Raw genomic sequence first — 22,917 nt, 5'->3', positions numbered from 1 at the left:
AAGGAAATTAGTTATTGTCGAAGGTGTTAAATGCCAAATTCCGATACCGTGGTTTTGAAGCGACTGATCTGCAATCTGTGGGGCGAGAGAGAGAGACGATGATCAGCAACAATTAATTACTTGTGCTCTCTCTCTCTCTCTCTCTCCCTCCAGCCACGGCGCTCTAAATTTCTCTCTCTCTCTCCCGCCGGCCCCGATGGCCGACGACAAGGTAGTAACTCTCTTCGTTCTCTCCTCTTCTCTGTACTTAATTTGCACGATCTCTTATCGATTTCTTAGCTCAATTCGATGTTCTAGGTCTCACTCTTCGACTAGATTTCCGATTTGAGATTCTTTCTTTTGCTCCCCCGCTCATTTTTTATTAGTTTCTTAGAAGTTTTGGATCGATGGTGTTGACTGGCGTTACCTGATCTGTATTACTTTACGCCTCCTTGATGCCAAATATACTTCCCCCTTTTTCGCTTGCTTGCTCTGCAATTAATCTCCTTCCTGGATTTCTTGATGAGGATGGTGTTGACCAGTGTTTATTCTCTCCAAACTGTTTTTTTCCCATCTTTTCTTATATAATTGCAACTTTAAGAGTACTCTTGATGCCTTTCTCAGAGGGCCTTCGTCGTTTTGTCTTTCTCTTCTGCTGCTGTTCCCAAGATGATGGTGATTTGTGTTTGATTTGCTTTATGTTAGCTATGTCGACTTTTGTAGCTAAATTTAGTTTTGCTAAGTAAATTATTTGTCACAGAAGCCATCTGCTGTCGAGGGAAATGATCCGGTCACGGGTCATATCATCTCCACCACCATCAGCGGCAAAAATGGCGAACCAAAGCAGGTCATTGTCCTAAACGTATTTGATGTTAACTTAAGTATTGAATTCTTGCTTTAATGGGTGGATATGCTTCGCAGACCATCCATTACATGGCAGAGCGTGTCGTGGGCACTGGTTCTTTCGGAGTTGTTTTCCAGGTCTGTTTCTTTGCTCTTGAAAGTTTGAATACTTGTGATCCCAATTAGTGCTTTGGTGACATATGTAATTGTTATTTGACAGGCCAAATGCTTGGAAACTAGGGAGACTGTTGCAATTAAGAAGGTTTTGCAGGATAAAAGATATAAAAATCGTGAGCTGCAATTGATGCGATCTATGGATCATCCTAATGTGATTTCTCTGAAACACTGCTTTTTCTCCACTACAAATAGAGATGAGCTTTTCCTCAACCTGGTCATGGAATTTGTACCCGAATCTTTATACCGAGTTTTGAGGAATTACTGCAGCGTGAACCAAAGGATGCCGCTTATATATGTGAAGCTTTATACTTATCATGTATGTACTATCATAGTCTCTTCTTTAACTTTTCTTCTGTGGATGTGTTCGTGGAAGTTATCAGGTCTTTAATGCAGATATTTAGAGGCTTAGCCTACATACATAACGTTCTGGGAGTTTGCCATAGAGATGTGAAACCGCAGAATCTTTTGGTACGTTTGGTCTCAGATTCGTTGAAGTTCTCCATCCTAGTTAAAAAGAATTAATTTATGTCTAAAATGTCTTCTTATTATCATTTAATGGAAAATTTATAGGTGGATCCTCATACTCACCAAGTCAAGCTTTGTGATTTTGGAAGTGCAAAAGTTCTGGTACTATTTTACTTAGCCAGAAGCTAATTGGCGTTTGATACTATAATTATGTAATTAGGACTGGTACTTTGATAGGATTGTGTTATCCATAACCTTTCATAGAAGTCTTAAGGAACAGAATCATTTTGCAATACATGACTTTTTTCTCTGTATATTTTTTTTTCCTTCTGTTGGCACATGAATGTTTGGTCGCATATCACACTTTCAAGATACCTTTCCTTGCGACTACTTTTTCTTGTTGAGATCCTTTTCTTTTTCTTTTCATTGAACTGCAATATCAGACTAAGGGTGAAGCAAACATTTCGTACATCTGCTCTCGTTATTATCGGGCTCCTGAGCTGATATTTGGTGCCACAGAATATACAACATCAATCGATATATGGTCAGCAGGCTGTGTTCTTGCTGAATTACTTCTTGGTCAGGTCAGTGATACTCTTCATCATGTTTCATTAGTTTGATAATACTTATTTATTTGATTCTCCATTGAGCTCCAATGATTCTAACTCAAAGAAGTTCCTATCAGCCATTATTTCCTGGAGAAAGTGCTGTCGGTCAGCTTGTCGAGATAATCAAGGTAATTCTGCACTCCTTATCGGTTATTATGTTGATCTTTTGTTTGTACTTAAACTTATTTTGAATTCAAGGAGATTTTATAATTCTTTTCTGGTTTTAGATTTGTGATTTTGTGAAAGTTATGTGCCAATGGTTGTTAAGTCCTATTTGTGCAGGTCCTTGGCACTCCTACACGCGAGGAAATTAGGTGCATGAATCCCAACTATACCGAGTTCAAATTTCCACAGATAAAAGCTCATCCATGGCACAAGGTTGGAGAGCTTATAACCTTCTTGTTCTTGTTTATTAGTAGGATGCCTACTATTTCATTTTCTTCGCAATCCATAGTATCTACATTGATGAGGGAATTACATATATAGTTGAAATAACAAAGAAGGTTCTAAGTGTCCACTTCTTTTCCTGTTTCACATGCCTCTTAATCTTTCAGTTTCCACAGTTTCAGTAGTATTGGACTATTGGTTTTGGTAGAAAAAAATCTTGAACTATTTATGAAAAATTTATAGAACATAGAAGCACCTAGGAAGCATATATTATGATATTGTTTTATATCAGATTGATTTTTATAATACAGCAGCTGGAAGGGCATGTACCTTAATCTTCATTTTAATGTGCTAAAGTAGATTTACATGATGCCTCATACAGCTAGAAAAGACCCTTACCGCAAGTACTGGAATTGTTAAGGTAATGTGGTTACTCCTGAGTGTCAATTACCAGAGGGCATAATTTAGTAATATGCAATCAGCAGGAGTACAACGGGAATCATAATGTCATCTGTTAATAAAATTTAGATGCTTCTTTTTCATGTAGCTGTTACAAATATCATAATACTTGGTTATTTGAAGAGTTCCTTAATGTGTTCTAAACTTCCAATATTCAGATTTTCCACAAGCAAATGCCACCAGAAGCGATCGATCTAACTTCACGCCTTCTCCAGTACTCCCCAAGTCTGCGTTGCACTGCTGTGAGTTATTTTGTTTCTCTATAGCACTTCTCTCTAAGTTGGTGAAGCAGGCAATTTCATTGTTAACAAGTCATCTTTGTATCACATATCTACGGACAACTTTATGTAGTGAGTGCAATTGCAAATAAGTTTAATCTTTCCATATAAGTAGCAACAGGTTTTTGTAGGCATTCGCTTTCTGCCTTTTTTAACTGAAAGAGCTCAAACACTGAAGGATGTATTTTCCTCGCTTCCTGCTTAACCGGCTTGGCATCGGAGCATACAACCAAGCAGTGCTACTCCACCAAGGAGACCTATTCATGTAGTCATTCACTATAATATGTAGAATCTTAAGCTCTCTGTTGGATGCTTTCTTCGTCAGACAAGGGGTATGGTCAATATTGCCTGTATGGATCAAATCAAGGGCTAAACTTTTAGTTTAGTTGCTCTATGAGACTATCTTGGGTTTCACTTGCACTGCCGGTGAAGTTTTTGGCTGGTAGTATGTAATGTGTAAACTTCATTTAGTAGCCAACAAAAAGAAACATCTAATTTTCTGGATACAGGAAAAATATATGGGCATAATCAATGAATATTTTAAGATTGAGATTATTTACTGTATCTTTACAATTGAATTTTGCTTTTCATTTTTTAAAGCATTTGATCTTTTATGCTGCAGCTTGAAGCTTGTGCTCATCCCTTTTTTGATGAGCTAAGAGAATCAAATGCACGTCTACCAAATGGCCGCCCTCTGCCTGGTCTCTTTGACTTCAAACAAGAAGTAATGTTTTGAATTTGTTAAACTTTCATCATAGTGCTAGTGCTATAAATTTTCTGAAGTTATAGATGAAGTTAATTTAACATGATGTCTTAGGCTAGTTAATGAATGCATCAAAAAGGAGGAACAGCCAATGGTTACATATGACAGAAAAATGCTCAAATTTATCAGCATATTATGGTGGAAACATATGTTTTCTAATTTTTAAGGTTTTTCTGCTAGTTATAGCGTCAAATAACCATGTTAGAGGTCATATAAAGTCAACAGATCCCATTATTACTATGTATGAGTAACTTTATCCCTGTCCAGCCATGCATATGTATCCCTGACTGGAGCCCCCGGAATCCGTCCCTTAGCCTTGTGATTTGGATAGTATCTTTTGCTTATTTGGTTATATAACAAGGACGAGTTTATTGTAATATCCATGGAGTATTCATTCAAACTTTCTGCAGATAAATGGCGCTTCACCAGATCTCATCAGCAAGCTGATTCCAGAACACTTGAGACGCAAACCAGTATAGATTTTCTACATGGTGCTGGGACCTATATTCATAAATGATCTATGTACTGCAGTCAGTAGCAATGGAGATTGCTTAGATGCATTAAGAAGTTAGACCGCGCTGTGCTGGTTCATTTGGGTGGTTCTTGCATTAGTCTTACTCTCAGGATTTGTATACTTAGAAATTTCTGCAAGCTGTTGAGTTTTCAGAAATGCAAGCAGCGCCTCATGACGAGAAGCGGCAGATTTCTTCAGCTGTGGAATATTACGCTCATGTTCGACGATGTTAATGTTCTCAATTACTTTCTCGTTCTGTTTTAGAGTTAGTGTAATGTAGAATTTGGATAGATTTTGCTTTGTAATTTGTTGGTCTTTGTATAAATCATCTCTGTAGCTGATTCAGAGTTTTAAAGTTGTAAAGCTGGAAATCAGAATCTTCTGTTCATGTCCTAATTATCTTCAAGCTCTCCTCAATCTTCTGATGATTGATGAAAGAAACATTGATGTCTCCCAGCAGCCTAATTTGTTATGTGCAAACATTGATCTCTTGTCCCATGCATTAACTTATGACCTCTTTTAAGATAAATACAACCTCTTCTACTGAACGAATTTAGAGAAGACAACCAGAAGCGTACTTGGTATATTTTAGTACGAAAAATGTTTAATTTCAAAATGAAGAGAGAGAGAACCATATCTAAAAATTAATGGAATAAATAACTATTTCTCAAAAATGAAAAAAGAAATAATATATATATATATCTAGAACCATAAAAAAGAATTAAAAACATTTTCCGATCTGCCGGATTCGAACCAGCGACCTAAGGATTATCTGCACATACTACAGTCCTCCGCTCTACCAACTGAGCTAAGATCGGTGTTATAGTTTAATTCAGAGGATCTAATTTATTGTCTTTAAAATTCTATCCAAATTTCCCGGGCTATTAACCAATCTCGGAAGTCTCCAAACACAGAGGAGCAGACTAAAAACGGCTACTTTCTATTATCTTCTCTCCATTCCATCAGCTCACCTTTTCTTTCTCCCTCTCTCTCCACATGGACCTTCCATACTCCATCTCCTAGATAGAAGGAGAAAAAGAAAAGGAAGCCCCTCGTCGTCCCTTTGCATGTTGATCTTAGAGCACCCTAGGAAGTTACCAATTCCTTCTCTTATTCTCTAACCAACTCCAAAATTTATCCCCCAACCTCTCCTTACCTCATTTGGAGAGGTGGGTCTCCCTCCTCTAGAATCTGCTGCACTTATACAATATAAGTGTTTTCCCTTATCTTCTCTTGTCTTCAATAAATCTCTCATTTGTTCCATTTGAGAGGTGGATTGGGCTCCATTGATCCAATTGCCGCTGTCTAATGATTAAGTTTCTCAAGAGAGTATACAGCCTTGACAGGTTCTTTTTCTGCACAAGAATGTCAGGAAATTCGAACTGCAAGGCTCATAATAGCCAAGTTATGGAGAGTAATACGTCGACGGTGGACGACAAGCCATCGTCGACGAGCTACCAAGATTCGAGGTCGAAAAGAGGACCCAAGTCGCGCCTTAGCAAGGAAGGAGGATGCAATGGCCATCCCTCAGGTGAGTCAGATGCCTTCATATAGACTGTATCTGGATTTCTAATGCCCAATGCATTGTGTTTGAGAGCCAAAATTTTCTCTCTTTTCTTTCTTTCTTTCTAATAGATATGGATTTGATGAAAGAGAGGTTTGTAAAGCTGTTATTGGGTGAAGACATGTCAGGTTCCGGCAAAGGAGTTTCTTCTGCTCTGGCTCTCTCCAATGCCATCACCAACCTTGCAGGTAGAAAATTCAATCCTATTTGCCACAATGATAATGTTAGTTTGCAAGGCTAATTCTCTCTAACTTTTGGATATCTTCGAATAATTCTTTCTTTGTCCAAGTGCCCAAGAATTGGAATCCTATAATTTCCAGCACAAGTTAGCCATTCTAACTGTTCTCTGTAATTGTTCAGCTTCTGTATTTGGTGAGCAACGGCGTTTAGAGCCCATGTCAGCAGAGAGGAAGGCAAGGTGGAGGAAAGAGATAGATTGGCTTTTATCTGTCACTGATCATATTGTAGAGTTTGTTCCTTCTCAACAATTATCAAAGGATGGAACAAATATGGAGGTCATATAATTACACGATTTCAATTCTATTACCAAAAAATATCATAAATTTTCTTTCTTCTTGCTTCTATATTTACAGATAATGGTAACTCAGCAACGAAGAGATCTTCACATGAACATCCCCGCCTTGCGAAAGCTTGACGCCATGCTCATAGTAAGGAAGGCTATACACAACTTTAAAGAGACTTAGGAATTGAACTCTTGAGAACTTGAAAGTAACAAATATTAGCAATTTTTCCTTGATTAAAAACAGGAGTACCTTGACAACTTCAATGGTCACAATGAGTTCTGGTACTTGTCTAGATATGCTGATGAATCTGAGAAGGGTAATTCACAGAGGGAGGATGACAAATGGTGGCTCCCGACCGTTAAAGTGCCGCCAAATGGGCTATCGGATGTCTCCGGGAAATGGCTTCAGCATCAGAAGGAGCTTGTCAACCAGGTGCTCAAAGCTGCTATGGCTATAAATTCTAATGTTCTAATGGAGATGGAGGTTCCTGAAGCATATGTAGAATCGCTCCCTAAGGTTATGCAACAATTTCAATTCACATTTAGCATAAGAATCTATAAATTCCATACTTTTATATTGATCGTCTGAATTGTGATGATTTCTTATAAAATTATCCTAAGAGTCATGTTCCTGAATTAAACTTGGTTTATGTCTTAAATCATATGATAGAATGGAAGAGCAAGCCTTGGAGATTCAATCTATCGAAGCATAACTTTTGATGTTTTTGATCCTGAAGAGTTCCTATCATCTCTTGATTTGTCGACGGAGCATAAGATTGTCGACCTCAAGAACCGGATCGAGGCGTCTACCGTCATTTGGAAGAGGAAGATGCACAACAAAGATGCCAAATCTCCATGGGGGTCAGCTGTCAGCTTAGAGAAAAGAGAGCAATTCGAAGAAAGAGCAAAGACTATCTTGCTCATCCTTAAGCATAGATTTCCTGGAACTCCTCAATCAGCCCTTGATATAAGCAAGATTCAGTACAACATGGTAGAGAGGAACATATCTTTGATTCTAGTACTATTGAAGAACTACTAGTTTCATCAAATTTAATATCTATTGCATGTTTCTTCAGGATGTTGGATACTCTATATTGGAGAGCTACTCAAGGGTCTTAGAGAGCTTAGCATTTACAGTACTGTCGCGAATTGAGGACGTTCTTTATGCCGATTCTCTTGCGAAAAATCCAACTCTCGCGAAGTCAAAAGGAAGGCCATCCCTAACAGATTCAGAAGCAGTTACAGTGAGTGCTCTTGATCCTGAAGGGGAGATCGAGAAGCTAAATAAAATGGAACCACCTGCTTCAATGACACTATCAGATTTTATGGGCTGGCACTACGATCAAGTTTCTGATGCAGAGGAGGAGGATTCAGGTAAACTGGAGGCGACGACAAACGTAGAAGACGGAAAGCTTGTGAAAATCCTTCCTAACATTGTAACTCATAAGAAGTTTTCCTTCATGGAGAAACTTGAGAACTTGGGAGGGTTGAGAAGCCCAACATCACGCCATTAATAGTTATGCTAAAGAAGAAGAGAGACTTAAGGCAGCAAATGCATGTATATAGCTGTAGTTATGCTAAAGAAGAAGAGAGACTTAAGGCAACAAATGCATGTATATAGCTGAGAAGTGTCACAAAGAGCTGTCTGCAAAATCTTGGTAGCTATACATAATGTATACATCCAAGTAGCAGAATGTAATCTGGTTTAACACTATTTTAGGCGAACTGATGGAAATGAAGTGAGCAAAAGTTATTCAATTGACTGCTAGTTTTTCCTCGCCAAAATTTCCTCCTCCCAAGGGAGATTTTGACAATTCCGACTCATCTTGGAAGCAAGCTCGTGCTAGGTGTTACTCAACAGAACATCAAATGAGTATATCAAACCTGGCCATGCTAATCAAAGTATCAATTACTAACGTACAGATAAACTCTTTGCCCACTCTCCCTTCATAAATTGTGGATAATAGACTTACAAGTCGATAAAGTTAAAGAGTTGCTTGCAGCAAATTCCTCGACAAGTTGAGAACTCGGATAACAATAACAGCTTAGAAGGAAATGCTTGAAATCCAAATAATCTATAAGTTCAAAATTGTCTATGGAAGACAGTTCGGACTCGAAGATCAATTTATTCTAGTAACAGAAGCATTACATGACAAAGTCATAAATACTGACTGACTACAACCTCATCTGACTTTGGAATGTCGCCGCACAGAGTGTTTCTATTTGATCAGTTTACACGGGTCACAGCTGCATGTATGGCATCTGCAAGATGGGGAACCGTTTTCGAGCTCAAACCAGCCATGCTGATTCTCCTGTATGAAATTAATTTTGTTAATATTGACAGTTAAAATAACATCTACAAGCTCACTTAGAGGAAGTTTCTATCCGCCAAAGATTAGCCATGGTTGACCTAACATAATAAAACAGAATCATTCTACTGAATGATATAAAATGATATTTTCCTTTTGTCAGATCAAGAGATTTGCTTGTGAGGGCATACACAAGCTTGCAGCATCACAACAAATGACTGAATGAGAATCAATTGAGGACTGAATGTCTCTAAGATCCAAGTGCGAGCGTTCAACTCCAAAATGCATACCTTTCTTTGTAATTAAGAAATATAATGTAATGGGAAAAGAAGAAGAGATTACCCATCAGAAGTCATGTAGATATGATATTCGTTCCTCATGAAGGCCACTTGCTCATTATTAAGCCCCGTGAAAGTAAACATCCCAATCTGCTTGATGATGTGACTCCAATCACCAGGAGTCCCTGCATCGGTTAAGAAGTAGCCAGTCAAACCCATTCATAAACCTTCTTACTTCTCATATCATCTCAAGTACCTAGAGAGAACAAGAATAAGCTTGCACTAAAAAGGTAACTTGTTGAGCAACTGATGATGATTTTGATCAAGAACAAGGTCAGGCAATATACCTCTGGCTTGCAGAGCATCAAAAAGTCGATGACGCATGCTTATTATTCGATCGGCCATGCCTTTCAGCTCAATAGTCCATTCATTGTACATCTCTCTAGAAAGCAAATCAGGTAAAAAAAGTACAATCAGGATGGTCATGATACTGTAACAAAAAGGGCAGATTTGTAGGAGACACTACTAAGTGATAGTTCTTATAATATATTATATGCCTCTCACAATGTGGAATCAGCTGCAGAATAATTCAAGACAATCTTTTACCTCAATCGACATGCGTAAACAAAAATGATAACAGCATACAGGAAGAATACTGAAATTGTCTTATCTCTAAATATCACAAAAGATGGATGTAAATTTATTTGAAGAAGACAATGTTGTCGCCTTTGTCTTTCGCTAGATGTTTTATCTACAATATGGTGGTGCAATTTATGAAGGTTGAGACAAAGTTGAACTTCAAACTTATCGTTATAAGTTAAAGGCGAATGCAAATTCCACAATTAACCAGATATTTCTGCCAAAAGCAACAAAGCATATTAACTGACAGTCAAAATTAGAAAAAAAATCATATCAGGTGTCATTAATTTGGCTCACTATAAAGGCATCCTTAAGGAATAACTGCAAAGAGAAAGTTTATAACAGCTTGGAAAAATATTTTCTTTGGCTAGTGAGAAGATTGTTCAACTCAATTCTACCAAGTGAGAAACTTCCAACAGGAGAACTAGCTGTCATACCTGTCCTTAAGAATGGTAGCCACAATAGAGGCACCATGGATAGGAGGATTTGAATACATGGGCCTAATCACAAGCTTCAGCTGACTTTCAACCCTAGCAGCCACATCTGCATTTCTACAAACCTAGAACATGAAAAGAAAGTTACTGAATAATATATAACAGATATATCCCTATTACAGAAAATAATTCAATAATGTTCTATAGGCCAATGAAATGTTAAGTTTGGCACAAGAAACACTTGAAAAACTAATTTCCGTGATGAGGGAAAGAGCAAGATTTTAAAACATTAAATGGAATTAGAAAGTAAACGAAGCACTTACAATACTTAGTGCACCAACACGTTCCCCATAAAGACCCATGTTCTTTGCATAGCTTTGGGCTGTAAGGCATTCACCACCATCAGCAACAAACACGCGAACTGATAGTGCATCAGAATCAAGGCTTCCGCTTGCAAATCCCTACAAAGGAAACCGAGTGCTCTTAGATGCAACAGTAGGGAGGGAATATATTAATTAAACTATACCAACACAAACACTATAAATTGACAATTCTCTTCTCCTATCATGTTCTGTGCCATATGTAACTCAGTTGAAATGTGTAAGATGCATAAATATTATATATTCTTATCTGGACTCTGGCAGGCATTGAAAGTTCACGTGAAAGCACTGCGGCAAATAATACAAGAAAACAGTTCATTCATCACATGTTCACCTGATAAGCACTGTCAAAGAAAGGTAGCAACCCTTTTGATCTCATAAGTTGTCTAATTTTCTCCCACTGATCAGGAGTTGGATCTACTCCAGTAGGATTATGTGCACATGCATGAAGAAGCACTATTGCACCAGAAGGGGCAGCACCAAGATCTTCAACCAGACCTGTTTCAGAAGAAATTTTCAGGTAGACAGGCAAGCATTTAGATAAGTTATGTCACGATTTTCTGGTTCACATGTCCAAATACACAACACAAATACAAATCAATTCGAAAGAAACCTACACTAACTTGATTCACAAACTACTAAGTGGAACTAACCGTGTAATATCATGCACTGAGAAATTCAACTGATCTTTTAGCTATTACGAGGTAGCATTACCCCCTCTGATAAGCCACAATGGAGTTAGGCTATTACCTTGAAAGTTCAACCCACGTGTTGCAGGATCATAATAGCGGTAAGTCTTTACAGATAACCCTGCTAATGTGAAAATCTTTGGATGATTTCCCCATGTCGGCAGTGGAATATATATTGTGCGCTGGGTGACAGGTATACTGTTTAGTCACAGAACTATCAAATAGAGGTTTATTGAATATAATAGTATCTATCAAGTAAGAAGAAATCCATACTTCATGATAATGCCTTGCCAGAAACTCAGCTCCAACTCTTAAAGAACCAGTTCCTGATAAGCACTGCACAGTGGCAATCCTGTTTTCTTGAATAGCAGGACTGTGAAGGAGAAGGTAATTAATGACTTCTGCATGAAAAATAAGGAAGATACTACAGGAGAGCTGAACTATTAGTAGTATAACTTGTTTGTAGGGAATTACAGAAGTCCAACCTCATCTGCTATCAAGCTTATTGAACAAAAAGAGAAATACATCCACATTATAACATGAAATGAGGGACATAACTTAAGAAGAAGTAAAATGTAAACAATGAGATGACATATTTGATTTACAGGTTATTGAATCAAGCTATGCTGGATTATTTTCGAGGATAAATAAGATTTACTACACATATTTAATTTACAGGACGAACATAGTAGTATTTAGCATGTCCAATGAGAAAAATACTTTACAATGACCATCGACAGTTAGTTAAAAACCCTTAAACTTTTAACAGCCATTACGCACCTATCGGCTCCAAAAATGAGTTTAGCGCTCAATTTATTGAAGTCCGCCAATCCAGTGATCGGGAGATACTCCTTCACTCGAGACCTAATCGAGCACCAATTGCAAATTAAAACTATCTTCGAATTCTATTCAAACCATCGAAGCAAGAGATTAGTGCTTAAATCATACGGATCGTTAACCAGCATCTGCTCCGCCTTCCTGACGACATTAAGAACAAGCGGCTTCCCTTCCTGTTAAACGGTGAAACCAACTGGATCAATAAAAGCTACCTCATCATCCGATCGATGAGTCGCATTGGTTTTTTTTTTACCTCAGTTCGGTAAGCTCCAACGCCCAGATTCACCTTGACCGGGCTCGGATCCTTGTTATACGCTACTGTCACCTAGTTATCATATCAAAGTCACAATCGAATCAAGGAAATGAATAAGAAATCGAAACCTTAGCGATCGCAAGAACCGATCAAAAACGGCGAGAAGCAAAGAAGAAGATTACCCCAAGGATCGGGTCCTCCGGAGCCTGGACGACGGCAGCAAAGACGGATCCTCCGTACGATCCAGCAGCCGGCGAAGGAGCGATGAGATCAGAGGGGTTTTGAGACGCCATGGGAGGAGAAGCTTCGAAGTAGGCAAAGTTGGAAGCAGAAGACGAGTCGCCTCCTAAATGGCGTATCAGTGTATTTAACCTCCGCCCCGAGGACGGGCACACCCCGCGCACGTTACCCGCATCCATTACTTTTATCTAACCTTCGCGCTACTCCCGAGCGGGGAAGTGCGTTCGTACGTGCGCCCCCGGTTTCGTCTACTTATAAAAACAGAGGCAGGTAGGAGACGTGGCGTGATGATGACCGTTGAGATCGAGACGTGTGTGGATCCATCGGAAAGAGGTGGGACCGGGACGGCCTTTAGAGTTTAGAGTCCGATAAAAGACACGTGGCGGAAGATTCGAGAAAGCTCCGTGGGCGAAGAAGGCACGTGGCACGAGAGGGGTATGCAGGGAAACGGTGAGCGGCATTTTTACCGGGAGGAAATTGAGAATTTGAAATATATATATATATATATAATTATTATTTTTAAAAAAAAAGAAAAGAAAAGAGAAATATGTAAGAAGGAAATGGGTGTTAAGCCCATGAGCCTTACGGGCTTTTCGGGCCTCAAAAGGGTATAACGACCGGAGACGGATGGCATTTATCTGAAAAAGGCCCCAAAAGAAGCTAATATTTTGCTCTTTAGTCCCCACCGCCTAAAGCTCGTGCTGCTCTGGTTGGACACGGGTTGCCAAAAATGGGGAAGAGGCGGTTCGCCCAAGTGGCCACCAGCGACGACGAAGAGGAGACCAACATCACCACTAAGACGAAGCAATCGCAGCGACAGGACGACGCCGACGAGAAGAGGAAGGGGAAGAAGAAGCTTCGACTCGACGACGAGGACGAGGGGAGGGAGATTGACCGGTCCAAGAGGCGGAAAGGCGGGGGGAGAGGAAGAGATTGGGAGGACGACGACGGCGACGAGGAGGAGGAACAGGAGCCACCGCAGGAAGATGCGAAGCCGATCGGAGACGTGATTAGGGTTTCGGGGAAGGGTAGGAAGAAGAAGAAGCATTTCGCCTCCTTCGAGTACGATGGCAATGTGTTCGAACTCGTACGGTTTCTACTTCCGAATTCTGGGGTTTCTTTTCTTGTACTTGGTTTGATGTATCTATTTTTTTATGCTGAATGCAGGAGGATCCTGTCCTCCTCACTCCGGAGGATAAGCGGCAGAAGCCCTATGTTGCGATCATTAAGGTGAAATCCTTTGTTTTTCTATGTTTTTAAACTTATGTTGTTTTCATCTTTGTTCTGTCTTTTGAATAGATAAGATCCTCGCCACCTTATGATTGTAATGTGGAAGTGACTTGGCATTAAAGTAACTTCTAGTAGGGATTTCTTTGATTATTGAGTTGGAACAACCTGATGTAATCTGCTGTGACAGTAGTGTTCTAGTTTTGCAGTCTCGTGAGGATAACTGTTTCTTTTCTTATGTTATTTGAAGGCAATAGATAGCTTCATATAAAACTTAGCAGAAAGTGATCATGATTATGTTCTTTAATCCTACTGAAAGTGATTGTGTAGGAGTCATAACCTAACATTGTATATTCACAACTAGGCCTATCCTCTTTGATAAGCCGATGTCTGTTCCTGTAACACACAACATAATTGTAACTTCACTGAGTATGTCCAGAGAAGAATGTTGCAGCTTTCGGTCCTTTGTTCTTGCCCAGATCCACCCACAGAAAGCTAACATGATGTTCTAAGTGGCTCATTTTCTCCTTATTTTCTCATTAACTGCGTAATTTCATCTTTGCTGGAACAGGACATAACCCAGGACATTGATGGCAATCTGATGGTTAATGGACAGTGGTTTTATCGACCTGAAGAAGCAGAAAAAAGAGGTGGGGGGAGCTGGGAGGCACGCGATACCAGGGAACTCTTTTACAGTTTCCATCTTGATGAGGTTCCTGCTGAGTCTGTGATGCACAAGTGTGTGGTACATTTTGTTCCTCTAAACAAAAAGTTGCCGCTTCGTGCAGAACATCCTGGTTTTATAGTACAGAAAGTTTATGACACTGTTGAGAGAAAACTTTGGAAGTTAACTGACAAGGATTATGAAGACAATAAACAACATGAGATTGATCTTCTGGTTCAGAAAACACGAGAACGTCTAGGAGAACTTGCTGATGTTGAAATTGAAGATCCTCATGCTGAGAATGTTGATCAGTTGTCAAGTAAACGAAGCATTAGGAAGAAGACCATGAACCCTATCGATGTCTCCAGAGCAGATGATTCGACCGTAAGATCTGACCATCTGATGAAAGCAGAAACACCTGGAAGCTGCACGAGTGATGCTTTAAAATATCATAGTATTCTAACAAAATTCAAAGTGTTGACTGGTGATTCATATCGTGATAGATGGCTAGATAAGCTTCTACAAGGGATTAGAGTGGCATGCAATCCAAAGGAAGATGCTTCGGCAGATGATAAGCTGTCAGGTAGTGCTTCTCTGTTAGATGGTAATCCAACCGGTGACACCTTTATGGCTTCTGTTACAACTTCCAAGGATAATGGTTCAGATGTAAGTATCTAAAATGACCAGTCACTGCTATCATTGTCATGATATTGGCTTTTAACAGATTATGTATAATCATGTTTTCTGCCTTTCATGTTATGGCTAACATGTTTTAGTTCATTAATCATCCATCATTCTGTTTGAAAGTTCCATTAGCCATAGACACAACTTGTTTTGAATGAAATGTCATTTATTTGTTTCTTGCCAGGAAACTTAGGTTTTGTGGTTATTATGCTAGGACAGAGAGAATGAGGCACAGTAACATTTGTGATAGTCTTTCAATTTGTCATCATGGCATGCTAATGTTTTTCCGTTTATAAACTTCCCTCTTATCATTTCATGCTCATATCATTAATGTCCCTCTTGTGCTCATCTTCCTTGGTGGTTAAATAATTAAATTACAATTTTACACTCCTTTATTGGAATTACAGATATTTAGATCTTCAACATTGTGATATTTCATTTTTCTCCCCCCTGTTCTAGTGTGCTTGGTCACTAATTTTTTGTATTCTCTAGGATGGGGATGAGAATTACTGGCCAGATGTAGCTGTTACAGCCATAACTGCCCTTGAAAGAGCTACACATGAAGCTCTCGGGTCTGACTTCCAGAAGTACAACCAGAAAATGAGGCAATTGGATTTCAATCTTAAGGTACAAACTTCGTGCTTGTACTTTCTTATTAATTATTTGCTGTTTCTCCCCTTGATAATGACTCAGAGGGTTAGTTTTTAGCCATTCATCATGATGTTAATGAAAATGATTAAATTAGGCAAAATTTTCAAATGTTATAAACTTAGGACTTTAGGTACTTTTTCTTTAACATTGCTAATGTCATGTTAACAACAGTGCCATCATATGTTGCAAGCTTTTTCTCCTGAGAATTGTTGCGACTTGATGTGCGAGTTACGTAGAGCTCTCCAATGACTAGATCCACTTTTTTGTTGTGATCCACTGCGTCATTAGCTTTATCTTTTTGGATGCAAAAGTTCTCACTTTAAGTTAAACTGGACTTTATGAACGTTGCAAGAATTAGCATCACAAGTGTTACCTTCAAGCATGGTTGAATTTTCCGTATAATAATTATGTTATATTCTTACGTTGTAGTCTTGACAAAAGCACATCAATGTAGAAAGTTATTAGTTTGTGGAATGTTCTATTATTATGTTGGCTAATAGACAGCATCACAGTAGCTTGCATATAGTATTTCCAATAGGGGAATGTTCAATGTTGTGCAACTATGGAGGTACTTCCTGCTATGGTCAGTTATTACGTTATTTGTGTATACCTGTGCGTATGCATGTATGTATGTATTTGTTATTTGTCTCTGTCTCTGTCCCTCTGTCTCATATGCTGTAAATTTGACACAAAAAATAACATTTTTAGTTGAAATTGTCCAAATTATTTTCCCTTTGTAGGATTCTAGTTTGCTGAATAATTGACATCCTCATTCTACTCAGACATCCTCACTCTATTCATGCAGAATAATGCTATATTATCTAGACGCTTGTTGAAAAAAGAGCTTGACCCAGTGGTTATCTTAACTATGTCTCCCAACGAACTAAAGGTAAGCATTTCAATTATTTTTTTTTTGTTCACTATTAACTAAATGTTTAACAGTCTGGGGAATTCCGTAATTTATATCCGAAGTTGCTCTATTCAGTTAGCTTGGTTTCAGAGTCACTGACCTTGGGAGTTTGATTTAGACATCGGAAAATTATATTAATGATGTTCAAGAGAAGACTGGCGGAGGGAGGGACTGAGGTGGATCGAGAGGGAGAGAGGAGGCGTGGATGGATAGATGCATGGGAGGCAAATATGTGGCCATTAGGCTGCAATTCAATACACAAACTACATGTGATATATTTGTGTTAAGCATGAACAGAATAGAAGTTATTTTATGTGCGTTCACTTTGTTAACTAATAGCTAGACATATCACGATGCTGATGCTATGGGACAAATTTGACCCCAAGGAGAAACATTTTGTCAAGAGTTGAGCATTCTCTTTGCGACCATCTATGCCACCTACACATCTTGTGAATTAGTGATGATGGTGTTTTTTTTTATTCCGTATCTGCTTCTTATATGTTTAATGTTTTTTTTTGTTATGGATTAATTTGATTTCCGGATTATTTTCATTGACATTTCAGGCGGGATTGACTGCAGAAGAGAAAACATCAAAGGAACCTGAAGAGTCAAAACAGTTGCAGGTCTTAACTTTGCCCATTCCCAGCCACTTTGATGAATTAATATACCTATATGACCTTATGCTGTCTCATTTCATATACTATGGTTTCATTGCACTCTATGAGAATTCGTCCTACAGAATGATAGCAAACTGAAACATAAATGTTGAAGAGTGACGATTTGCAATACTAGTAGCAGGATTACTTGGTGCAAGTGAGTTTTGTGTAACTGCTAACCTCAGTTCCTGGCTTTTGTAACCAGATGACTGATGCACGATGTTCGAGATGTATGGAAAAGAAAGTGGGCATATCTGAGATTATTCATGCTGGTCATGGGGATCGATATCAGGTATGCAGAAATATACACAGATTGTTACCCTTTGTTCTTATTGTAGTTCATCTTTTAGTAATTGTTGCACTGTAGATTACGTTATTTTTGTAGTTAGCTAGGAGTGAGCTTATTATCTCTATGGACTTTCAAAATTTACATTGCTTTGATCATATTATTCAGTAATTAAACATTGGAAGGAAAAGAAAACTTAGGTCTATTACATACATGCCTTCATGTGCTCCATGATTGTTCTCGCACATATCTGGTCATCCTTTATGCTACCAAAGATGTTATCTGTTCTTGTATTGTTTTATCAAGTTCCTCGTTAGCTAGTGTGAGAAAATCTTCTAATTGATGCCATCCTGTACTCATATTCATTGCCCATCTAAATTTTCCAGCTCGAGTGCATTGCCTGTGGACACACTTGGTATGCCTCCCGGGATTCCATCTCATCGCTAACAATTGATGCTCCAAACGATGTGGGAAATGTCGGCACAGCACCTTGGGCCACTTCAAAGTTTGAAGATGTGGAGAAGAAGTTGGTGAGCCCCCGTGAGCCGGAGAAACCCGCTGTTGATGTCTTCCAGAAGACAACTGCAGCTTATATGCCTGTACTGGAAACCCAGAAATCATTTAACAGATCAAAGTCTGATGATCCCTCTGTCCCGGCTGTAAACCGTGAATAGGTTTTAGAGCATATTATCCACATTACGTGATCTTTCGTTTCTCCCTTTGCTGTGGAGAACGTGATTTTTGTATCTGTAAGGGAGATTTGTAGAATCAGTGCTTGTACAGTACTAGGATGCCTTTTAGAATCACTTCTTGTGCAGTTATCTTTCTTTTATTTTTATCTTAATGTCGGTGTTGCACCTATGAGTAAGTTGGCCATAGTGATAAATAGTTTTAATTTGGTGTTATACCCTCAAAAGATAATTATCCCTATATGCCCATAATTTGATCGCATGACGATTTGGGGTCTATCCACAAGGATTACATCTAATAACGTGTGTGTATATGTATATATATGAATTTTATAGTCTGCCAATAGTCGCCTTTGTTTCTGGAGCAGATTAACCACGATTAATCGACCAATCGCCTGGACGTGTGCCTAATTATCATAAGTCCTTAATATCTTTATTCCAACACCTTGTTTTCGCTGTGCTACAATCTACTTGGCAGAATTTTGCTGCATTGCACATCCAAAGAACTCCTAAATTTGGCAGATATGCCACTGCAAAATTCAAATAAGCAAAATATAGAGAAGAATACGGATGTCTGCAAGTGTTTCAAGACAGAAGAAACCTCTTCACTAGGACTTACTCTCAAAAACGCAAAAAAAAAAAAAAGGAAAAAGGAAAAAAAAGAAGAGAATCACACATGCTGCTATCAAGCAGATTTTGCCTTAATCTTCTTCACCCTTGAGTACAGGAAAACACCAGCAAGTGCTACACCAGTCCCTGCAATTAGAAGTAATCGAAAGTAATATGTGAATATTGGAAACTGAGACCTGAAAAGAAATTGTCAATGAATTCAAGGGTGAGAAGATGTTTACCAAGAGAGTTGATTGGAGAAACAGGAGTCCTGAAGAAGAGAACTGAAGTCACAATCACCACGACTCGCTTCACACAGTTGCCCACTGAATGGGTGACAGGAGATACTCTCGACAGTATCATATATGAAACCTTAAAAAGGATTTCATACCAGAGGATGAGATTTGATAAAGAAGTTATACAAGAAGAAAAATGATGCATGTAACTGGCAATGAGGAACCAAAGACTCTTAAAAATATTAATAGACAGTAGTATTAACAGCGGGAAAAACAGATTGGTTGAAAAAAATATAAACAAATTTATCTATGAAGAAGAAAGGAAATATGCAAAGAACTTCAACAGCTTACCTGCTGATAAGCATGAAAACATAGTGCAGCAATGAAAGACCTCATGTATATCTGGTTCAGATTTAGACCCTACAAGACAGCAAGGGGTGTCAGAAGTTCCTTTAACAGCAACACTTACGGAGAACATGTGCATCATACTTACAGCAGACTGCACAAATGATGGAGTGAACTTGACACCTTCCACAAATAACGTTACAGGGGCTAACAAGAAAAATGACATGATTGTTATGATCGAGAAGAGATTAATGTTGTCCAGAGACTCCTGCAGAAAACAAAGAACTGATCAAGAACTAAAGACAGCAGGAAATGCCACATACTGTACTTAATGCAACTTCCTCCGTCGTCACTATTTTAAAAAAAATCAAAATAAATTGCTGTGTCAATGCCTAGCCAATCAGGTAAAAGAATTAAAAGTTTAAAACAAATATAAAAAGAGATCACCTCTTTCTTAACCATTAGCTTCTTGCTGAGTACGTTACGGGACTGAAAGGTCACATTAGAAGCCATTGCACTCCAAAATCCAGCCCTGTTTCATAGTAGACAAAGATTGGTAACTAGAACAAATTATCCAACAATAAAGAAAGAAAAAAGTGGAGTTCTCTACCAAAATTGAGAAAATGCATGCAAATCAAGCATGGTATATAATTTTTTAAAGGTCCGTGAATGCCTTACCAATTAAACGATGCTTCGGTGAGAGAGGCCAATGCCACACCACCAACAATTGGCACAAGAGACATAACTACCCAGATAGTAGGTAGCTGCAATTCCAATTAAATATAATTAGTCTAAAAATAGGCCATAAAATAAACCTCATGTCCTATTTTAGCACACTATCTCTATGGAAACAAGGTCTTGGTCTACTAGCAGAGCTATGAGATTGCATATTCTTCCAGTTACGTAGTTCGGCAAGCTACAATAATCCAATATAAACTTGATTTCATAGATTGGGTCAGGGGATCAGATGTTGGGTAGCAAGGTCCAAGCCATCCCTTTGCAATTTGTTTTGTTCCTCTTAAGCTTTATAAAATAATCTGCAAATGATAGTCACCTCCCCAAGAAACAAGGCAGAAAGGAGAACCGAGAAGAAGGGCTCCATAGCTTTGATGGTGTGTGTAAATGAAACAGCAACTTTTCCCAGACTCATATTAGTGAAAAGATTGCCCATGGTGTGGACAATAGCCAACGGGAGGATAGCTGCAAGCTGAACGACAAAAGAAAGTAATTACAGTGAAAATTTTACTGGTTGTAATAAATCCTAGTATCCAACCAATCTCAAAATCTTTATCTAAGCATAACAAAATCATACCTGTGCAGCTGAAATCTTAGGTCTCTTGTAAAGATTAGTAGTCCACATGAACAAGACAAGGGCAGACCCGACGGCAAACTGAACATTTGTGATGGTTATTGGAAATGGGAAAACCTTCAGAACCTGTGGTATACACAAAAACAGCAAAAGAACTATGTTAGATATCTGACAGCGCACTAAAGCCATACAAATCTAAATTTGACTCTTGCATATACACCCTAAAAATCTTGCTTTTCTTTGTGTCAACACTCTTCAGCTTAAAATCCAAATTTGGGGTACGCATATAAACAGAAAGGGAAGTGCTTTAGAGGGTATGCATGAGAAAGGAAAAAAACGGTAAAAGAGTCATACCGTATCACTATAAAACCCAACAAGCATGAATCTGAGCATAGATCTACATTCTACCCAAAGATATAATAACAAGGAGGAGAAAAGTGATTTGCCTGCTTGTTGTAGATGTTGAAGTAGATGTTAAACAGATACCAGAGCCCAAAGAGGCTTCCAAGCTGCAGAGTACGAAGCAAACTTCCACTGTCTGCACCTCCAGGCGCTGATGCTGCAGCACCGGCAGGTGGATCGGCGGCGCTATCTCCAGGGATAGAGCTACTCGCTCTGACGGCGACGGCCGGCTCGCTCCTCCTCCCCTTCCTCGGATCCGATGCGAGGAGGAGGAAGGGAGATGAGCCATAGCAGGAGGATGAGGCGGAGAGAGAAGCAGATCGTCTAGGGTTAAGGCGGAGAGATCGAAGAGGAGGAGGAGTAGAAGGGATTCGCGATTTGAGATTTAGATCGACGAGAGGATGGGAGGCGGAGACGCGAAATGCCGCGCTCTGCATCATCGTCTTCTTCCTCGGTGTAGATCGGAAAAAAAACAAAAAATCTTTCGCTCGCCTTTCTCTTCTTCCTCCCCCTTTCCAAACTCTTCTTTCTCCTTCTTAAACCTTATTGTGCGTTAGTCCAGGCGGAGAACTCGAGAGTATCTGTGAATGGGGCCGTTTCGCTTCACAAACGTATATACTATACCCAATACTTGCTATAAACAACGGGTTCCTCGAGGCCGGGGGACGGACGGACCTTTTTCAGGTTTCCTGAATCCAAGGGGCTCTTTTGCAAATTACTGCGTACCTTTCTAATTTACCCTATTTGGACAGAAGCTTCCTTTACTAGGGTTCTTTTTGCTCAAATAACATTGATTTTAATTATTTAAAAAAAAATTAATCGAAATAGTACGATATTAAAAATATTCATGAAAAAGTTTATGGAGCGAACCAATTGTTGAATTATTTATTGCAAAATTTTTAAGAAAAAGTTTATAGTCAAAACTCACGACATATATTCAATATATATTCTTTTGATTAAAGGACCTTTCTGGGAACCACTGAGGTAGAAAGAAGAGTAGGAATATTTTAAAGTTAGAACTTCAGATGTCAAATCCCAACCTACCTCACCACCACAGTGAACCTAGACCTCAACTACCAAAGTTTTTATTTTTTTTAATTTTTAATTTTATTTATTTATTTTTAAATCACCAAGGTTTAAACATGGTAGAATGGTACGCTCCATTTTCTCTTTGTCACAAGTAAAACACTATGAAGGTCATATTTGGCACTAAATTTTTTGTTATTGTATGATCTACTGTTCCTTGCCACAAAAAAAAAAAAAAAAAAAAATTTGTTCTATTGTAGTTTACACGCTATTTTTTAAATTATTGTAATTTTTATCTCATAAGCAGTGATATAGATTTTTTTTTAAAGTAAATTACTCTCTCATAATGTGAATTAGAAAGTCGGTCTCTCAATTAGTGATTTCTATTATTTTAGAGCTAATTTAGATAATAAAAGGCTTTAATAAAAATAATTCTCTTGTAAATTATATTATTATATAAATCGTTATTAAATTGCTTTCTGAAAAAATGGTAAATAATTTTAAGACTATAATAAAATGGTAAATTTTTGTTACTTCTTTATGTTTGAGTAAACCAAAACCTAATTTATCTAGTATCGCGGTCCTTTCAAACTAGAGACATACA

General features: G+C 38.5%; 5 protein-coding genes and 1 non-coding gene across 7 annotated transcripts; 3 read left to right on the top strand and 3 right to left on the bottom strand.

The window, feature by feature from the left end:
* The first annotated feature begins 23 nt into the window (after window positions 1–23).
* On the top strand, window positions 24–4,914 carry LOC140786125 (shaggy-related protein kinase eta-like). Of its 2 annotated transcripts, none has more exons than XM_073134342.1 (12): window positions 24–211; window positions 740–826; window positions 901–960; window positions 1,043–1,315; window positions 1,393–1,467; window positions 1,570–1,626; window positions 1,908–2,048; window positions 2,150–2,200; window positions 2,355–2,450; window positions 3,077–3,160; window positions 3,819–3,920; window positions 4,370–4,914. In XM_073134342.1, exons 1-12 carry the CDS (start codon window positions 197–199, stop codon window positions 4,436–4,438), a joined length of 1,110 nt encoding a protein of 369 aa, XP_072990443.1. In that variant the 5' UTR covers window positions 24–196; the 3' UTR covers window positions 4,439–4,914. The 2 variants fall into 2 exon arrangements, with proteins under 2 accessions (XP_072990443.1, XP_072990444.1); XM_073134343.1 differs by having other exon boundaries at window positions 43–211; window positions 743–826.
* A 292-nt stretch (window positions 4,915–5,206) lies between these two features.
* Window positions 5,207–5,291, bottom strand: TRNAY-GUA (transfer RNA tyrosine (anticodon GUA)). The gene is given in 2 exon segments: window positions 5,207–5,242; window positions 5,255–5,291. It is a non-coding gene; the product is annotated as a tRNA-Tyr (tRNA).
* A 111-nt stretch (window positions 5,292–5,402) lies between these two features.
* On the top strand, window positions 5,403–8,337 carry LOC140786122 (rho guanine nucleotide exchange factor 8-like). Its single transcript, XM_073134338.1, has 7 exons — window positions 5,403–6,004; window positions 6,109–6,225; window positions 6,398–6,552; window positions 6,631–6,705; window positions 6,805–7,077; window positions 7,231–7,551; window positions 7,637–8,337. Exons 1-7 carry the CDS (start codon window positions 5,782–5,784, stop codon window positions 8,072–8,074), a joined length of 1,602 nt encoding a protein of 533 aa, XP_072990439.1. The 5' UTR covers window positions 5,403–5,781; the 3' UTR covers window positions 8,075–8,337.
* A 141-nt stretch (window positions 8,338–8,478) lies between these two features.
* On the bottom strand, window positions 8,479–12,844 carry LOC140786121 (aspartate aminotransferase, cytoplasmic). Its single transcript, XM_073134337.1, has 12 exons — window positions 12,562–12,844; window positions 12,380–12,451; window positions 12,238–12,299; window positions 12,070–12,153; window positions 11,563–11,662; window positions 11,351–11,471; window positions 10,935–11,098; window positions 10,544–10,681; window positions 10,224–10,345; window positions 9,495–9,589; window positions 9,212–9,332; window positions 8,479–8,872 (listed from the first exon to the last, which is right to left on the bottom strand). Exons 1-12 carry the CDS (start codon window positions 12,796–12,798, stop codon window positions 8,788–8,790), a joined length of 1,401 nt encoding a protein of 466 aa, XP_072990438.1. The 5' UTR covers window positions 12,799–12,844; the 3' UTR covers window positions 8,479–8,787.
* Window positions 12,845–13,294: 450 nt separating this feature from the next.
* LOC140786118 (protein REPRESSOR OF VERNALIZATION 1) lies at window positions 13,295–18,529 on the top strand. The gene is made up of 8 exons (XM_073134335.1): window positions 13,295–13,706; window positions 13,787–13,849; window positions 14,418–15,176; window positions 15,687–15,821; window positions 16,651–16,734; window positions 17,319–17,378; window positions 17,617–17,703; window positions 18,084–18,529. The coding sequence occupies exons 1-8, from the start codon at window positions 13,350–13,352 to the stop codon at window positions 18,369–18,371; spliced, it is 1,833 nt and encodes a 610-aa protein (XP_072990436.1). The 5' UTR covers window positions 13,295–13,349; the 3' UTR covers window positions 18,372–18,529.
* A 371-nt stretch (window positions 18,530–18,900) lies between these two features.
* On the bottom strand, window positions 18,901–21,939 carry LOC140786120 (phosphoenolpyruvate/phosphate translocator 1, chloroplastic-like). Its single transcript, XM_073134336.1, has 9 exons — window positions 21,332–21,939; window positions 20,889–21,011; window positions 20,631–20,783; window positions 20,255–20,340; window positions 20,024–20,108; window positions 19,725–19,844; window positions 19,583–19,651; window positions 19,238–19,367; window positions 18,901–19,142 (listed from the first exon to the last, which is right to left on the bottom strand). The coding sequence occupies exons 1-9, from the start codon at window positions 21,725–21,727 to the stop codon at window positions 19,072–19,074; spliced, it is 1,233 nt and encodes a 410-aa protein (XP_072990437.1). The 5' UTR covers window positions 21,728–21,939; the 3' UTR covers window positions 18,901–19,071.
* Between the last annotated feature and the right edge of the window lie 978 nt (window positions 21,940–22,917).

This window comes from Typha latifolia, chromosome 4 (genome assembly GCF_019914945.1).
Source record: "Typha latifolia isolate L0001 chromosome 4, TyphaL0001v2, whole genome shotgun sequence".
In the NCBI taxonomy this organism is placed as follows: Eukaryota; Viridiplantae; Streptophyta; class Magnoliopsida; order Poales; family Typhaceae; genus Typha; species Typha latifolia.
The sequence above is the reverse complement of the archived record's forward strand: the minus strand, read 5'-3'. Positions and strand labels throughout refer to the sequence as shown.

What these genes read in the sequence shown, in the direction of transcription:
- LOC140786125 (XM_073134342.1), top strand. An exon ending in CTTTCGGAGTTGTTTTCCAG is followed by an intron (nt 961 to 1,042) that starts GTCTGTTTCTTT and finishes GTTATTTGACAG; the next exon opens with GCCAAATGCTTGGAAACTAG. An exon ending in TGAAGCTTTATACTTATCAT is followed by an intron (nt 1,316 to 1,392) that starts GTATGTACTATC and finishes TCTTTAATGCAG; the next exon opens with ATATTTAGAGGCTTAGCCTA.
- LOC140786122 (XM_073134338.1), top strand. Translation starts at nt 5,782, where the DNA reads ATGATTAAGTTTCTCAAGAGAGTATACAGCCTTGACAGGTTCTTTTTC. An exon ending in ATGTAGAATCGCTCCCTAAG is followed by an intron (nt 7,078 to 7,230) that starts GTTATGCAACAA and finishes ATCATATGATAG; the next exon opens with AATGGAAGAGCAAGCCTTGG. An exon ending in GCAAGATTCAGTACAACATG is followed by an intron (nt 7,552 to 7,636) that starts GTAGAGAGGAAC and finishes ATGTTTCTTCAG; the next exon opens with GATGTTGGATACTCTATATT.
- LOC140786121 (XM_073134337.1), bottom strand. Translation starts at nt 12,798, where the DNA reads ATGGATGCGGGTAACGTGCGCGGGGTGTGCCCGTCCTCGGGGCGGAGG. An exon ending in CGGAGGACCCGATCCTTGGG is followed by an intron (nt 12,452 to 12,561) that starts GTAATCTTCTTC and finishes TATGATAACTAG; the next exon opens with GTGACAGTAGCGTATAACAA. An exon ending in CTCATTTTTGGAGCCGATAG is followed by an intron (nt 11,663 to 12,069) that starts GTGCGTAATGGC and finishes TCTCCTTCACAG; the next exon opens with TCCTGCTATTCAAGAAAACA.
- LOC140786118 (XM_073134335.1), top strand. Translation starts at nt 13,350, where the DNA reads ATGGGGAAGAGGCGGTTCGCCCAAGTGGCCACCAGCGACGACGAAGAG. An exon ending in AATTGGATTTCAATCTTAAG is followed by an intron (nt 15,822 to 16,650) that starts GTACAAACTTCG and finishes CTATTCATGCAG; the next exon opens with AATAATGCTATATTATCTAG. An exon ending in AAGAGTCAAAACAGTTGCAG is followed by an intron (nt 17,379 to 17,616) that starts GTCTTAACTTTG and finishes TTTTGTAACCAG; the next exon opens with ATGACTGATGCACGATGTTC.
- LOC140786120 (XM_073134336.1), bottom strand. Translation starts at nt 21,727, where the DNA reads ATGATGCAGAGCGCGGCATTTCGCGTCTCCGCCTCCCATCCTCTCGTC. An exon ending in CTAAGATTTCAGCTGCACAG is followed by an intron (nt 20,784 to 20,888) that starts GTATGATTTTGT and finishes TTTGTCGTTCAG; the next exon opens with CTTGCAGCTATCCTCCCGTT. An exon ending in ACCGAAGCATCGTTTAATTG is followed by an intron (nt 20,109 to 20,254) that starts GTAAGGCATTCA and finishes ACTATGAAACAG; the next exon opens with GGCTGGATTTTGGAGTGCAA.